This window comes from Rana temporaria, chromosome 3 (genome assembly GCF_905171775.1).
Source record: "Rana temporaria chromosome 3, aRanTem1.1, whole genome shotgun sequence".
Taxonomy (NCBI): domain Eukaryota; kingdom Metazoa; phylum Chordata; class Amphibia; order Anura; family Ranidae; genus Rana; species Rana temporaria.
Genome location: NC_053491.1, coordinates 127,463,097 through 127,481,027, shown reverse-complemented (window position 1 = coordinate 127,481,027; position 17,931 = coordinate 127,463,097). Strand labels below are relative to the sequence as shown.

The window sequence follows — 17,931 nt, the reverse complement described above, 5'->3', positions numbered from 1 at the left end:
CGTACTCCTCCATGGCCTCATTCTCCGCAACCGACAGTGGATAGACCCTGCCGCGAGGAGGAACGGCACCAGGTTGTAACTCTATGGCACAATCGTATGGGCGGTGCGGAGGTAGGGCAACTGCGCGCACCTTATCGAATACATCCCGGTACTCCTCGTATTCAGGAGGCAACAGAGAGTCCGAGGAAGTACACAGCAACTTGACAGGCCCATGGATGCAACTAGCCCCACACTGTGGTGACCATGAGAGGATCTCGGCCGATCTCCAGTCAAAAGTCGGATTATGCTTCTGGAGCCAGGGGTACCCCAAGACCACCGAGTAGTGTGGAGACGAAATAACCTGGAAGCAGACTGACTCTCTGTGAACGGCACCAATGGCTATCCCCACTGGAAGGGTCTCATGAGTCACGTGTGACGGCTGGAGGGGTCTGCCGTCTATCGCCTCTAGAGCCAGCGGGGAACCTCGAGCCTGCAGAGGAATGGAATTGGCGGCAGCGAACTCACTATCAATGAAAAAACCACCAGCACCAGAGTCCACCAACGCCTGGGTCGTCACCGAGCCCCCGACCCAGGAGAGGACAACAGTGATCAGTGGTTTATCAACACGGGAAACCGGGGACGAGGAGACTCCACCCAAGATCTGCCCCCGACAGGATCTCAGGTGCGAGCGTTTCCCGGACGGTTCGGACATGCCAACCGAAAATGCCCACCGAGACCACAGTACGTGCATCGGCCCTCGCGTCTCCGGAGTACCCTCTCCCCCTCGGACAGGCGAGCAAACCCCAGCTGCATGGGTTCACCCCCAGACAAGTCAACCCCAGGAGGCGTGGGAGGAGAGGGAGGCACGGGTGGGACAGCAAACGTAGGCGCCAAACTGTTAGGAGGCCTCCGCAGGCTCTCCTTAAAGGAAGGTCTCTCCCTGAGTCTGGTGTCAATCAAAATCAGGAAAGAAATAAGAGCCTCGAGCTCCACTGGTAGGTCCTTAGCTGCAACCTCATCCTTCAAGGCATCCGAGAGACCATGAGAGAAAGCAGCGACCAGAGCCTCATTATTCCAGCCCACCTCTGCTGCCAGGGTACGAAACTCAATGGCGTATTCGGCTACGGATCGTGAACCCTGTCTGACGGACATAAGGAGCTTCGCGGCAGAGGCGGCGCGAGCCGGCACATCGAATACCTTCCGAAGAGAAGCAACAAAACCGGAAAACTCGGCAACCACCGGATTGTTGTTCTCCCATAAAGGGCTGGCCCAGGCCAAGGCCTTGTCCGAGAGCAGCGAGATCAAGAAGCCCACCTTTGATCTCTCAGTGGGAAAGGCATGTGGCAGCAACTCGAAATAAATGCCCACTTGGTTAAGGAAACCTCGGCACTGAGTTGGCTCTCCCCCAAATCGCTGTGGAAGGGGGGCAGAACCGGTCATACCCCGAAACACCGCAGGCGCAACAACAGGTGTCGGGGTAGACTCTGGCGCAACAACCGGAGCGGCAGTAGGAGCGGGCCCAGGAGCGACAACCGACCCATCGGCAACGGGAGCGAAATGAGCCGTGCGTTCAAGCAGGGTTTGCAACGCCACGGCGAACTGACCCAACAGGTAATCCTGCTGATCAAGTCTGGCAACCAGCGTGGGTAGCGAGGATGGCCCTGTACCGTCAAAATTCATGGCTTGGTCCTAATGTCACGGAACCATGAACCAGACGTACAACAAGAGATAAGTGAAAATAAGAAGGCTTTATTGAAAATCAAGCTGTAAAGCAAAAGTCCAAACGGATGGTTAAACAGAGTCTTGCGAAGCCAGAGGTCAGGAACCAGCAGGGAAGTCAGACGAAGCCAGGATCAGGAACCAGCAGGGAAGTCAGACGAAGCCAGGATCGGAACCAGAAGCAGCAGCAGTCTTAGAAGCATGTGAACACAGGAGGACCAAGCAAGGAACTGAAGCCACAGAGCTCCTATATATGTGAGCCAGGCATCCAGCTCCTCCCAGTGGGAAGGAGGAGCCGCAGGGTGGGAGGCTACAAGAGTCCCAGAAACCAAGATGGCCGCCAGCACATGTCAAACGAAGGAGACAGGAGAGAGGTAAGACCATGACAACCAGGTTTAGATCCCACAGTGACAGGGGAATAAACGGGTAGCTACATCGGCGACTCCCAGTACAAATGTCTAATTCAAAGAGTGAGAAGCCAACAGTCCTTGACACAAGATTGAAATGGCAGATACCTGAACTTTTAATAGTGCTGAGAGCCAAACACTGGTCCATACCAGCTGTTGCGAGAAGAGAAATCATCCCATAAACATGCTGTTTTAAAACCTGCTTTGAGTGTTTACTTTGGTTACATAGGGAAAAGTATAAACTTCATACACTTCCTTTTTTCCCGGGTTGGGCAGCAGCTACTAGCCCGCCATTGCCCATCACCTTCTCTAAAGTGTGGTCAGAACTGAGCAGATTTCAATGTGGATCAGTTTAAGTATACATATTTCATACCTATCCAATGCTTTGAATTCATTGAAAAAATGCAGGCCGTTCTCTAAATGGTACCCATGCAGAGTGACTGAGCAACCCCCTGGGATTACTAGTCAGGGCAGCTACTCCGCACAGGACCTGGAAGACGGTGAGTATCACTGTAGTAGCAGTGGCTATTGCAGGGATTGGCCAGGTATGGCATATACAGTATATAATTATGTTGGTCCAAGCTGGGTATGTAAATACCAATAACTGTAATTCAGCTTTTAAATATATGTGCTTCTGACTGAATACACAGAGAAATACATATGAGAGTTATTTTCTTAACAAAGGCTTTGTATTTCTGTGTGTCCAATCCTGAGATTTGTACCGCTCTGCCACACGGTAAGCCTAGTGGGTGTAAGGATCTGATCCTTCTCTACTGCAATTCAAAGGGGTTGTAAAGGTACATGTTTTTTCACCTTCATTAAGGTGAAAAAACATACGACGATTAGTGGCTCCCCAGCCCCCCGTTTACTTAAGCTCTCGAAAGTCCCACGGCGTGAACGCGATGGCTTCTCGGCTCATTCATTGGATGATTGATAGCAGCGCAGCCATTGGCTGCTCCGCTGTCAATCAAATCAATGACGCGTTGCGCCGGGGGGCAGGGCAGAGTGATGCAGTCGGCGGCTTTAACCCCCTTGGGAGAGCGCTTCCCAGAACAGGTTAGCGGATGCGGGGAAGAGCCGAGACCGCCACCGAGGGACCCCAGAAGACGAGGATCGGTGCCACTCTGTGCAAAACAAACTGCACGGTGGAGTGTGATATGTTTGTTATTTAAAAAACAAAAGGAACCTTTACAACCCCTTTAACTCTCACGTCCATCCTGAACTAGACAGCGAATAGAGATGCTTCTGACAAACACATTCCCCCAAGTCACTCTGCTCTTTTGTCTTGCCAGCATGCTCCTTATTCTACTTCTGTCACCTTTCTGTGCTTTACTGTACAAAGGACTGCAAGTGGCTAATAACTAAGCCACATTTAGACACTGTATTTGCACTGCTTACATTAAATACATTCAATGATGTATTATTAATTACAGAGCTGCAATAATTTTATGTACTTGTATATCTGCCTGGTGTACAGTTCTAACTAGTATAGTTGCAGTGAACGCACATTCGCAGTTATAACATTTTATTTGAAAGTAGTTTTTGCATTTTTATACACTAAAACGCAGAGCTACATACTGATAGGCTTCACAAACCACGACACAGTACAGTAAACAAATCTTTGTGCAGACTGCTCTGTATACATTTGCAATTAAAAAATATGGCTGTCCTACATGGCTATATAACGGAAAACCATGTAAAGAATCTAGAATTTTAAAAGATTACTTATTTTTTCTTTGCTGGAGCATACTAGAACAAGAAAATCAAGTTTTGGCCAGAGCAGAAAATGGTTGGAACCTCTGTCTGGTTTTAAATGCTGTTTGTGTTACTAATGATATTTCTCTTCCTGTGGTAAGTGACAGATGTCAGACTAATATAGGCACACAGAGGGCAAGTCAATTGTCACAGATGTTTTAACCCTTCCTAATTTTTCTATGAATTGTGTTTCTGTTGCTGCCTGTGGCTCTTATTTCATGTTCTAGATGGAGATCTCTCTAAATGGGGCCTTGGACAGCAGTTAAAATGTTGGCAAAAGTAAAAAGCATTCCATTTTGAAGTTAAAGAGTATGGAGCACTGATTTTCTTTCTTTATCTTTTAATAGGCTATTCATTTTTTTATGTTTATCTGTAGTTCTACGTTAAATGGTTTCCGAATATTTTACAATCTTAGAATTCTCTTACTTTTTCCCTAATTTTGCATAGATAATAATAACATTTTTCTGGTAAATTATTTTTCCTTGCAGGTATTGGCATGGACACATGCGTCATTCCTTTAAGACACGGTGGCCTTTCTTTGGTTCAAACTACAGATTACATTTATCCCATTGTAGATGATCCTTATATGATGGTAAGTTGAAATAATTGCTCATTTTATAGGGCCAAATCCAAAGTTTGCAGAATACAGGTCTTCATATTTCATAGCTTTTGATGCTGTGAGAAAATGTCATAATGTTCCATTGGTTGGGGTACCCTAGATGTGTATTTAATGCTACCTGTGTAATTCCTTTAATCAGTTTCCGTATGTCCTTTAAAGGAAAGTAATAAACAAAGTTTTGTAAACCGATTATTTGATTATTGAGTTGTAGAATCTTTGTTGTACAAATAAACACAAACGGGCATACTTGTAAAGCAGGCGATAAAGTCAATCGCGGTCATGTAATATCAGTGAGGTGCAGTGAATGTTTTTACAAGGGGGCCCGTTCACACTGCGCACACACTAAACCTCAGTGGTTTAGTGTGTGGGCAGCTGTCTGTTTTGGCTGCAGTGAGACGGCTGTAGGGGGCAGTATGATCATAGTTCCCTTTTTCTCTATCATACATCACGGGACACAGAGCGGCATAGTAATCACTATGTGGGTTATAGAGTCTACCTTCAGGTGATGGACACTGGCACTCTCAGACAGGAAGTTCCTCCCTATATAACCCCCTCCCCTAAGGGAGTACCTCAGTTTTTTCGCCAGTGTCTTAGGTGGTGGTCACAGTATAAGCAAGGTCCTTTGTGGCTGAGCTTAGGAACTGTTTTAACCGGATCCGTCCAAGGTGCTTCATAGCCAAAGTGGACGGTACCCGGGCCCCTGGTGGACGAGGGGGTTTTGCCTATAATGCTTCTCATTGAGAGCTGGATTCTGGGTTCCAGAACATTGGTCTATGTTAAACGGCCAAATGTCATCTGCTGCCAGGATGCTGTATAGGTCCAGGGGAGCGGTGACCTGCTATGGACCCCAGTCCCTGAAGGTTTTTCAAACGAAGCCCACGGTGAAGGGTGAAGGCTGGGCCTCTTGCCTTTGGCAATACCCTGCAGCGTGGACAGGTAAGTGTGAAATCTGCGGGACGTGGTCCGTCGGCAGGTTTCTCTAGTAAGGGGAGTATGGGAATAGCCCAATTATGCTGCTATGCATGGGCAAGTCTGCCACTATGTCTGTAAGACAGGATGGCTGTAGTTGCTTCTCATATTTTTTCCCCTGTCTGGTACTGGTAATCTGTGGGCAGCAGGTAATGGAAGGATGCATGGGGATGTTTAAGCTAGAAAGAGCTTACCAGCCTGAGAAGCAGAGTTGTTTAGCTTGGCTGTTCCTCGGTCCCCCCTGCGGCGCGTGTCTCCAGTCCATACTGCTGCGGTGTTCGTCTGCTGTCACGCGCGTGCATGTAAATAGCGGCGCGACGTTGCGTGACGCTGGGGGCGTGGCAGAACGGCGCACGTTAAAGGAACGCTCCCTCAAGCAGTCGCGATCTTGCAGCGTGAGGGAGACACAGAGCGTGGTGCCAGGAGGATTCCTACTGTCGACAGAGTGGTCAGGTTGGTGGACCAGGACGCCTCAGGGTGCATCTGTTCAGGGGCTAAAGAGCCCATATCTGGACATCTGGTGAGAGGTGCCTGCCTGTAGAGCCTCCTCCCCCATAAGGACAGGTTACATTAGGTACCAGGCTATCCTAGTGGAAGCGTTTGCCCATAGGCAGCTCCACAAAGTTCCCAGGTAGTTTTGCTACATAAGGGATACTTTTTTGTGGCCAGGTTCCTTCCAAATTGCGGGGAGTACCTAGGATTGGCTATGGCTCCCAAAGGATCGGGTTCAAAAGCGGCAAAGTCCGCAAAAAGATCTAAGGGATCCCCATCCAGCTCGGAGGACCTAGGCCAGGCCTCAGCAGCGGCCCCACTCCCTGAGGATCCGGAGCCTATCCGTGGGCAGGATCAGGTAGCTGGTGCTGTAGCAGGCCTGGTTCAGCCAGCCCCAGTGTTTGTAACACAAGAGGTACTGGCTACTACTCTGGTGGGACTAGAAGAGAGATTGGCAGCCTTAATTGCTGCATCTCTTCCCGAGAAGAAGCGGGCTAGATCTCCTTCTCCAAAAGTGCGGTCCCAGAGTCTTGAAAGTCTTTCCTCTGATGAGGTAAACTTCCTAGAGGATCAGGAGGAGGACCTGGAGGAGAAGGTATCAGAGGAATCTACCATTGAGGAGCCTTTTTCGGCCTCCCAGGCTGAAAAACTGTGGATTCAGTCCTTAGCTGACATGGTCCGCACAGCATTTAAATTACCGTTACCGGTGTCCCCTACAGGGGTAGTATCCTCTCTAGGATCTTTGAAGGCTCCTCATGCTAGCACTTTCTTTCCGGTCCATCCTCTCCTAGAGGAGCTTATGTATAAGGAATGGGCTCACCCTGACAGAATCTTTATTCCACCAAAAAGATTTTCTGTGTTATATCCCATGGAGGAAAAGTTTTCCAAAAAATGGTCTGTACCTGCTGTGGATGCTGCAATTTCATGCGTTAATAAGTCGTTGACCTGTCCTGTGGACAATGTCCAAATGTTTAAGGACCCGGTGGACAAGCGTTTGGAAACGTTATTAAAGTCCTCTTTTTCCACAATAGGGGCGGTGGTTCAACCGGCTATAGCAGCTATTGGGGTGTGCCAGGCCCTGAAGGACCAAACTAAGCAGGTCCTAAGGGATATGCCAGACCAGCAAGCTCAGGAACTATCTGATTTACCTAGAGCTCTTTGTTTTGCAGTAGATGCAATAAAGGATTCTATCCAACAAGCATCTCGTCTCTCGATGTTTCTTGTGCATATGCGCAGGCTTTTATGGCTGAAAAACTGGTCAGCCGAGACTCCCTGCAAGAAGCTGTTGACAGGTTTTCCCTTTCATGGGGAAAGATTGTTTGGGGAAGACTTGGACAAGTATATAGAAAAGATTACAAGTGGGAAAAGTACCCTGCTACCGGTCAAGAAGCGGTTCAGGGGCTCCACTTTTAAGCGTCCAGCAGCTCCGGCACCTGGGCCATCTAATACTAGACAGTATCGACGGCCGCCGACTAGACCCAACAATGACAACAAGCCGCAGGGTCAGTTTTTTACAAACAAAAGACCCTGGGTCCGTAAGCAGGGTAAACCTGCCCCCAAGTCGTCCTTGTGAAGGGGCGCCCCCATCCTTTTGGGTGGGAGGAAGACTCCAACAATATTCAGAAATCTGGAAGAAGGGAGTCTCCGACAAGTGGGTTCTCTCCGCAGTAACCTCCGGTTACCAGTTGGAATTTTGAGAAATCCCCCCGCCTCATTTTCAAAAGTCAAACTTGCCGAGCGACCCAGTGAAAAGGGCCTCACTGTTGGCATCCCTAGACCATTTGTTGGCCCAAAGGGTGATTGTGCGGGTACCCACTCGAGAACACGGTCTGGGGTTCTACTCAAATTTATTCGTAGTCCCAAAGCCAAACGGCGATGTCAGGCCGATTTTAAATCTAAAACGGTTAAACAAATTTCTGGTGATTCGGTCTTTTCGGATGGAATCCATTCGTGCAGTCACTGCATCATTGCAGGGGGGAGAGTTTCTAGCGTCTATAGACGTCAAAGACGCATATCCCCATATACCCAGGACACCACAAGTTCTTGCGGTTCATGGTAGGTCAGCACCATTTTCAATTCGTGGCTCTGCCGTTCGGCCTGGCCACAGCTCCAAGGGTCTTCACAAAGATCCTGGCACCAGTGTTGGCAAACTTAAGGACTTGGGGTGTCCAAATTTTGGCATATCTGGACGATTTGTTGCTAATAGACCACTCGGCTCTAAGCTTAGAGCGCGCAGTCCGAACCACCGTTCAGTATTTAGAGGCCTTAGGTTGGCTCATAAACAGAGCCAAATCTGCCCTTCTTCCTACCACAAGCCTAGAATATCTGGGCTTACGCCTCGATACAGCCCAGCAAAGAGTTTTTTTGCCCCAGGCAAAAGTCGAGTCTCTGAGGCCTCGTACACACGACAGAGTTTCTCGGCAGAATTCACCGAGAAACTCGGTCAAAACCCGGATTCTGCCGAGAATCTCTGTCGTCTGTACAGTTTTGGCTCGATGGAGCCGCCGAGGAACTCGACGAGAAAATAGAGAACATGTTCTCTATTTTCTCGTTGTCCTCGTTGTTCTATAGGAGAAGGCGGCCCGCCGAGCTCCTCGGCGGCTTCATCCCAAAACTCGACGTGCCAAGCACGTCGAGTTCCTCTGTCGTGTGTACGGGGCCTGACACTGACCATTCTGTCACTGTTAGGCAGACAGAAACCAACTGTTCGTCTCTGCATGCAGTTGCTGGGGAAGATGGTGGCTACCTTCGAAGCGGTTCCCTACGCTCAGTTCCACTCCAGAAAATTGCAGAGCGCAATCCTGGCAAGGTGGAACCGAAAGGTTCAGTCCCTAGATTGCCCTATGAGGCTTGTTCCGTCAGTCAGGGGAAGTCTCTGCTGGTGGTTAACACCCCAGAACCTGAGGAAGGGAAAATCCTTCAATCCGGTGGCTTGGGTAGTGCTATCAACCGACGCCAGCCTGAGGGGTTGGGGTGCCACCCTAGGGGAGTTCTCCCAGCAGGGGCTTTGGTCAAGCAGGGAGAGTCTCTTGCCTATCAATCTGTTAGAGATCAGGGCTGTGCGGTTGGCCCTAAGGGCCTGGACGTCCAAGTTACAGGGCTCCCCAGTAAGGGTACAGTCGGACAACGCCACGGCTGTGGCCTATATAAATCATCAGGGGGGCACGAGAAGTCGATCAGCCCAGAAGGAGGTGGATCAGATCTTCGTTTAGGAAGAGGCTTACATACCTTGCCTGTCGGCAGTGTTCATACCCGGCATACAGAATTGGCAGGCAGATTACCTCAGCCGCCAACAATTATTTCTGGGGGAATGGGCTCTCCACCCCGAAGTTTTTCAGGCCATCTGTCAAAGATGGGGTGTGCCGGACGTGGACCTATTGGCGTCCAGGGAAAACACGAAACTGCCCAGGTTTGTCTCCCGGACAAGGGATCCATGGGCCTGCGGAACGGATGCCCTGGTATGTCCTTGGCACCAGTTTTCCCTTGTTTATGCCTTCCCACCGTTGCAGCTGCTGCCTCGGCTTCTGCGCCGGATCAGGTGGGAGAAGAAGCCGGTGATCTTAATAGCCCCGGTGTGGCCCCGAAGGGCTTGGTATTCTCTGATTGTCAGGATGTCAGTCGGAGACCCATGGCCTCTTCCCTTACGACCGGACCTGCTGTCCCAGGGGCCGATATCCCACCCTGCCTTACGGTCGCTAAGTTTAACGGCTTGGCGATTGAATCCTTTGTTTTAAGAAAGAGGGGTTTGTCAGGCTCTGTCCTGGCTACCCTAATCAGCGCCAGAAAGCCAGTTTCTAGGCAAATATACTACAGGGTGTGGAGATCTTACATATCCTGGTGTGAGGCCAGGAAATGGCACCCTCGTAAGTTTGTAATTGGCAGGATCTTGGAGTTCTTGCAACAGGGGCTAGACATGAAGCTAGCTGTCAGTTCCCTTAGGGGCCAGGTGTCGGCCTTATCGGTGTTTTTTCAGAGACCGCTAGCCACGCATTCTCTAGTAAAAACCTTTTTTCAGGGAGCTCTACGGATTAGTCCTCCGATTAAACTCCCCTTATGTCCATGGGACTTAAATTTAGTCCTTTCAGTCCTTCAGAAGCAGCCTTTTGAACCCTTAGGTCAAGTCCCAATGGTCTTGCTTTCCAGGAAATTAGTCTTCTTGGTGGCCATGGCTTCGGCCAGGAGGGTATCAGAATTGGCAGCTTTATCCTGTAAGGAACCGTTCTTGATAATCCATGAGGACAGGGTCGTACTCCGACCCCTATCTACCTTTTTGCCCAAAGTAGTCTCAAGTTTTCATTTGAACCAGGATTTGGTTCTTCCATCCTTTTTTCCCTCACCAAGGTCTAGGGAAGAAAGGTTACTGCATACCTTGGATGTGGTAAGAGCCGTAAAAATCTATTTAAGGGCTACGGCAGACATTAGAAAGACAGATTCCTTATTCATTCTGCCAGATGGGCCCAAGAAAGGGCAGGCGGCTTCAAAAGCCACCTTGGCCAGATGTAATCGCTCAGGCCTATGGCCTGAAGGGTAAGGAGCCTCCGGCTTCTATTAAGGCTCATTCTACAAGAGCTTTGGGGACTTCATGGGCAGTTCAGCACCAGGTTTCTATGGCCCAAGTATGCAGGGCAGCTACCTGGTCATCAGTCCACACGTTCGCAAAGTTTTATCAGCTGGACGTGGGGAGGCGCGGGGACCTGGCCTTTGGGCAGGCTGTTTTACAGGCAGCCCTTTGAGTTCCCTGCGCTCGATGGCACCTTGGATCTTTTCTTTTGGTTTCTCCCCCCCCTCATTTGGCATTGCTTTTGGACATCCCACATAGTGATTACTATGCCGCTCTGTGTCCCGTGATGTATGATAGAGAAAAAGGGATTTTTATAAACAGCTTACCTGTAAAATCCTTTTCTCGTAGTACATCACGGGACACAGAGCTCCCACCCCTCTGGGAAAATTGGGAATAATATTGCTTGCTACAAAACTGAGGTACTCCCTTAGGGGAGGGGGTTATATAGGGAGGAACTTCCTGTCTGAGAGTGCCAGTGTCCATCACCTGAAGGTAGACTCTATAACCCACATAGTGATTACTATGCCGCTCTGTGTCCCGTGATGTACTACGAGAAAAGGATTTTACAGGTAAGCTGTTTTTAAAAAAATCCCTTTTTTTCTTTTTATTGTGTCAACTTAGTTTAAAGTGCACAGCAGTGTGGTGTGTTGTGATGCCGTACAGTGACATGTGATGCCTTCCTGTGCACTGCGGCATAATACAGCATGTCTGCAGCTCATTGCACCTCCGGGCTGTGTTGCAGTGTGAACAGGACACAGAAAACAATTGTTTTTTGTTTTGTGTGTTCTATTGGGAACCTGCCTTCACCCAGTGCTATAAAACTCAGGTCACCACAATATGTGTGAATGGGGTATTGCCACTTGCCTACTGGGCACTTTTACCCCCTCCCTGCAGGCCAATTTTCAGATTTCAGCACTGTCTCACTTTTGCAAACAGGTAATTTTTCTCCTTCACCGATGTACGCTGATGAGGTGGCACTAATGGGCATGGATAGGGGACTCTGGTGGGCATTGATTGGCAGCACTGGTGGGCAATGTTGGGACCGTTGTCAATTCTACAGAAGCAGGTTATCGGCTTTCTTCCTCTCTCCTCACGCTGTCAGCAGGAGGAGAGAAAAGCCGATAACCAGCTTCTGTTTACATCCTGTGATCAGCTGTCATTGGCTGACAGATGATCATGTGGAAAGGGCTGCTGTTATTGGCCCTTTACCCTGATCTGTGAACAGCTGAGTCCGAAGGAGGATGGCCATGTATGCCCTCCCGGCATTGTAAGCCTGCCATGTAGACATATTTTGGCTATTGCACAGATGAGAACTGGTTAAAGGGTAAGTCAGGGTGAAAAATATATATAAAATATCTGTAGTACATGCATGTTCCCCCATGTTTCATTCATTTGGAGACCCTGCAAGTACAGAAGAATACCTATTGCTCTGCCAGAAATGCTCTTAGATCTTAAATCATGTTGGGGACTGACAACACAAAATTATCAGCTCTGATGGGTTTTTTCCTTTCCAAACTAGTCAGATCCACCTACTCTCCCATCTCTGCAACATAATGGCTAATCATTCTGCAGTCCCAAGATGAGGACTAGTAGGGCTAATTACTGTTCTTGATTTGACGCAGAAAGGGAGACTGGAGGCAAGACTGCTCTAGTTTTCTAACATAATTGGTACTTTTTTGCACTTCTCTTGTTTGCTCCCCTTTGCTCTGTTAAAGAAAAGCAAAGGGAAACACTGTCTGCTGAAATCACATCCAGTGGTGCCCAGCAGGGTTTTTGGTTGTCTACACAATTTAGTTTTTTTTTTTTTAAAGTAATTAACATGCCTAAAATTTGTTAAATGCACATATAATCTTAATAGGATTGTTTTTTAAATTAATGGTATGGTGACCTGGTCTGGGACAAGGTACTCCTTCATAAGTAAAAGTCTGGCCAGAGCAGACAGATAAGAATGCCTACTATTATGTTTTATGAGCCAGATGTTAGACCTAGTTTCCTCGGCTACGGAGGTATGACTACCTTGATTTCAGGCTAAACTGCATCTTTTACCAGTACATTGTCAAATGAGAATGCTTTACTGGCCAGTAAGGGCACTCTCGTTAGACGGGAATAGCAGATGGCTGGATGTAATCCTGAAGTCAAGCCCTTAAAAAAAAAAACGAATGAGCCCAAACAAACAACATTTTTCTCTCTCTCTTTTTTTTTTTTTTTTGAGACAGATAGAGCTTTCTTTTGGTGGTATTTAACCACTTTCCGCCCGCCCGGCAGGTTTTTATGGCCACAATGTGGCTCTTAATTGCCGGGAGGCCATCTATATACGGCCTCCTTCCTCCAGCCACTGGGGGGCGCGCGAGAGAGGACGTGTGGTGACGTGGAAGAAGTACGTTTTTTACAAAACGGACGTAGGGCGGAGTGGCGCGCTGTCGTCGCCCAAACAAGCTCCAAACGTTCCCCAGTGGACGGGTGTCTGTGAATTTGTGTTCCGGCCGGCACATCAGATTCAAGGCGATCTTTTTACTGCATTTCTATAAGTGCATTACTTTTTTTTTTAAATAAACTTTTTTACTCTTTTTTAATACACTATGTGGAGCCTTTATCATTGTTTTTACATGGTGGATATTGCTATCGGTGAAATCACTTGTGAATGAGACCCAATTGGATCATATACGTCTGAACCACATGACTGGGAGTGATTGCCCTTTTATATGCTGTTCATGATCCCCTGTAATAAGGGATCATGGAGATCTGGTAAGAATCCAATCAATAGCCTGGTGGAGGATTTATCACTGTTCCTTTTGGACACGTTTTCTACTACATGACAGTTGGCACAACTCACAGGTGTTCTGATAAGACCTTCGTCAATAATTTATGGACTTTATTGTCACAGTTTATAATTTTAATATAATCTATATTAACTTATATTTTATGTTTACCTGTTTTTGCTTATTTTGATTTCCAGCTTTTGTTTATATATGTTTTTTTTTATTGAAATGCATATATTGTTTTTGTTGGTATCATCATAGCAATGTTTATTAACACTGATGGGTGTTGAGATGGCCACTTAGCACCCTCTAGTGGCTACCCATCCCCACCACATAATTTTTTGATACAGCAGTGTGCCATATATAACACTATATATCACTTGCTTTTAGAAATTACTGTTTGGTGCTTTCAATAGGTTTTTATGTTTAGAGTTAGCGCGATTTATATTTTTCTCACACTTTTTTCTTGTATTTATTGTTTACTTGTTAATTGCAGCTCTCAGAGTGAATAGGCCGTTATTGGGCCGTAGGTTCTTTTTTCCTTTTTTTTCACTCTTTTTGGTTTATGGTATCTTAGCGCAGTTTTCTTTTCTTTTTTCCAAACACAGAGCTCCACGTCCTGTCAGGGAGAGGAGACTGATGCTGTGTCCCTTGTACATAGGGACACAGCATCGGTCACCTCCCCCAGTCAGTCCCCTCCCCCCACAGTAAGGATCACTCCCAGGATACACATTTAACCCCTTCCTCTCCCCCTAGAGTTAACCCCTTCCCTGCCAGTCCCATTTTTACAGTAATCAGTGCATTTTTATAGCACTGTTCGCTGTATTAATGTGAATGGTCCCAAAAATGTGTCAAAAGTGTCCGATGTGTCCGCCATAATATCGCAGTCCTGACAAAATTCGCAGATTGCCGTATTACTAGTAAAAAAAAAAAAAAAAAATGTCAGAATTCTATCCCCTATTTTGTAGCCACTATAACTCTTGTGCAAACCAATCACTATACTCTTATTGCGTTTTTTTTTTTTTACCAAAAATATGTAGAATACATATCGGCCTAAACTGAGAAAAAAAATTGTTTTTTTTTTAAAAAAAAAATGATATTTATTATAGTAAAAAATATTGTGTTTTTTTTTTTCAAAATTGTCGCTCTTTCTTTGTTTATAGTGCAAGTAAGCTCCATTTGTGGGGGAAAAAGGACGTCAATTTTGTTTGGGAGCCACGTCGCACGACCACGCAATTTTAATTTAAAGCGGCGCAGTGCTGAAAGCTGAAATTTTGCCTGGGCAGGAAGGGGGGTATATGTGCCCAGTAAGCAAGTGGTTAATCACCACTGGGTTTTTTTATTTTTTGCTAAACAAAAAAAAGACTGTTTCTGTTATAAAATTTTGTAAATAAGTAGTTTTTCTCCTTCATTGATGTGCACTGATGAGGCGGCATTAATAGGAGGCACTGATTGGCATCACTGATGGGGCTGCACTGATCATCAGTGCCCTGGTGATCTGTACAGATCTCCCCTGTGAGGAAAGGAATGCATTTACTCCACTGAAACAAGTTGCGTGGCCTGCTCTTGTCCCTGAAATATACATAAGGCTTTTGACGCCATCTCGTGGGAGTATTTACATTACATACTATGAAAATGGGGCTTTGGGAACAATTTCCTTTTCTTGGTTAAAATCTCTTTATAATGGCCACTCGGATTGCATCAAATACCTGAATTATTATTCCTCCCTTTTTAAAAAAGGGAATCTGCCAAGGATGCCTCCTTTTCCACCAATCTTATTTAAACTTGCTCTCGGGCCTTTAGCTCACCTTGTTAAAATTGCCCTAACATTCATGGTGTGTTCATAGGTTGTCACTCTTATAAGGTCAACCAATTTTGCTGATGACCTATTGACTTTAACCCAACTCACTATTTCTCTACTGAATCTGCTGTCCATCTTGTATTCCTTTGCCTGAATTTCCAACCTCTGCCCAAATGAGGACAAATCGGTGGCTCTCAATGTCTTCTTACCCACTGCCACCCTCGCAGCCCTGCCACAAATTTTCCTGTGCTGATAAAAGCCTAGACTATCTTGGCATTCACTTAACCCTCATTTTTTCTGATTTATACTCTGCTTATTAAATTACTACCCTGGACCCCCCTAATTGTCACCCACCTTTTTTAGCCCTTTAATGAATAACATACCTTTTAAAAGTCTTCTACTTTCTTTACTGTAGCAAATTACTTTGTTCGCACCTTTCATTACTCCACATTACAGGTAAGCCCGTTTTCTACCAGGCTTAGATTCCCCGACTTCCTTATTTTGTTTGACCTTGCATAAATTTACAACTAACTACGCTCTTAGAGAGCGTCCATCTTGGGCGATCCTTGAAGATTGATTTGAGGTTCCCTATTTGGAGCTGTTCTGGTACACCAACTAAGGTACAGGGTAATATCGTTCCTCTGGGACCAAAGACCCACTTACTACATTAACTATTTTTGAACACACTTACCACTCTACTCCCCTGGCACCCAACTTATTTCTATAGTCTATGCTCAACTTAACTGACTACTTTCTCCTTCGACAATGCTTATTATGTAACAAGGTGGGAAGAGGACTTGAAGGCCCAAAAACCCTACTACTATCTTACTATTGCCACTTGCACTATTAATGTCCCCTCCCTTGAGCTGGTCTATATTCTACTCACTGGGTGGTATTTTGTGTCTTCTAAATCGGCCCACGTGTTCTCTGGGCATTTGGGTCTGTTTTTTTCAGATTACCGGAGATGTCTCCATATATGGTGGATCTGCTTCTTGTCTAAGGTATTCTCTTTTACACATGTTATTAAGAATTTGGTTCTCCAGAGACTCCTGACTGGCACTTTTACACTTTAAACCTCTGGGTGTTACTAAACCTTAAGCCCATCTATGTTGTCTTACTGACTTGTAAATTAACAGTAGCCAGGGCTAGTATAAACAATTTACCCACTTCTCTGAAGTCAAATCCTGAACCGATGAACCAATTTTTTTCTTTCACTAATATCCATGGCAATATCTGGTATCGAAGGATCACATATTGCCATCCAAATATATCACTGTCTAAAGTGGGCTATATTATAATAGGCACTGACTATGTGTGTGTGTGTGTGTGTGTGTGTGTGTGTGTGTGTGTGTGGCCTCCCCGTGTCATGCATCGCTCCCTCCTATCCCTCTCTTCCTTGCTACCTATTTCTCTTCTTTTTCCTCTGTTCTTCCTTTTTTTCTTTCTTCCTTTTTCTTGTTTGCTCTAATTTTACAGTACAATCCGTGGATTATTACTGTAATTTACAGCTTATATACATATTCTCAATTCCTGAATGGCCTCTGCTAACATGACAGTTAACCCTCCATGTTTTCTTCCAGCAATCTTGAATATTGTTCTTGTTCTGTTTTATTGGACAAAAAAGTTGTTCCCCCTGGAGTGGGATTATAAGGGCCAGACACTGATGTGTATAGAAAAATGGTTTTAATGGTTCACAAATAACATGAATACAAATGTTTAAAAAAGACATGCACCAAAGACTAGGTGTGCATGTATTCAACGAATAAACAGCATATACAGTACAAAACAGCACATATAAAACAATGACACCAAGACTCTCCTAAAATGGATGTTCCCTAGTACCCAGGTTGTTCTGTTTTATTAAACTCTTGTTTTACAAAATGATTTATCTTCCATAAATATTCTTGTATAATCTGTTATTTTTTAACTTCTTTGCGTCCTCGATATAGCCGAATGACAGCTACAGCACGGACCTACTTTGCTGGGATGCCGTCATATGACTTTACGCATGGCGGGCTCTGTGATCCGAATCAATGAGGCCCCATACCATCTGATCAGCTGTCAGCCAATGACAGCTGATCAAGGGATGTAAACAGAAGATCGGTAATCATTTTATTTTATTTTTCTTCTCACGCTGACAGTGTGAGGAGAAACAAAAAGCTGATTACAGGCTTCTGTGAAAGGGACTACGGTCCCAAAGAGGAAGAGGCACAGCCACATCGTCGGTGCCACCAGTGCATATCAGTGCAGCCTACCAGTGCCCATCGCTGCCACCCATCAGTGCCCTTCGGAGCCACCTATCAATGCCCTTCAGTGCCGCCTTATCAGCGTACATCAATGAAGGAGAAAAATTACCTGTTTGCAAAATTTTATAACAAAATGGAAAACTTTTGCTTTTTTGTTTTTCAAAATTGTATGACCGCGCATCTGTTCAAATCGTGACAGCACTGAAAGCTGAAAATTGATCTGGGCAGGAAGGGGGTTTTAGTGCCCAGTAAGCAAGTGGGTAAACACAATGTAAAACCAATAAAAACATTGACATGAAAAATCATCTACATATTTTTGTCTATCTTTTCCAGGGACGGATAGCATGTGCAAATGTATTAAGTGACCTATATGCAATGGGAGTCACTGAATGTGACAACATGCTTATGCTTCTTGGTGTCAGTAATAAACTGACTGATCGGGTAGGTAATATAATGCGTAAGTACACAATCTAAGCAAATACTGTTGAAAACCATATTTGACTCTCATGCATGAAACCCTTTGCAGAAACATGGAAAATGTTATGTACCACTATGCCATTCAATATTTTATGGACTCCTAGCAACAGTGAGCACGAACCCTTTTCCAATAATGCAGGCACAGAA

General features: G+C 46.0%; 1 protein-coding gene across 2 annotated transcripts in view; it reads left to right on the top strand.

Annotated features, from left to right (window-relative positions):
* SEPHS1 (selenophosphate synthetase 1) overlaps positions 1 to 17,931 on the top strand; it is an 89,412-nt gene that overhangs the window by 31,147 nt on the left and 40,334 nt on the right. For both annotated transcript variants that reach the window (XM_040343411.1, XM_040343410.1), the window contains exons 3-4: positions 4,349 to 4,452; positions 17,641 to 17,748. In XM_040343411.1, the coding sequence (XP_040199345.1) occupies positions 4,349 to 4,452; positions 17,641 to 17,748 (212 nt within the window). The remainder of the gene's footprint in view (positions 1 to 4,348; positions 4,453 to 17,640; positions 17,749 to 17,931) is intronic.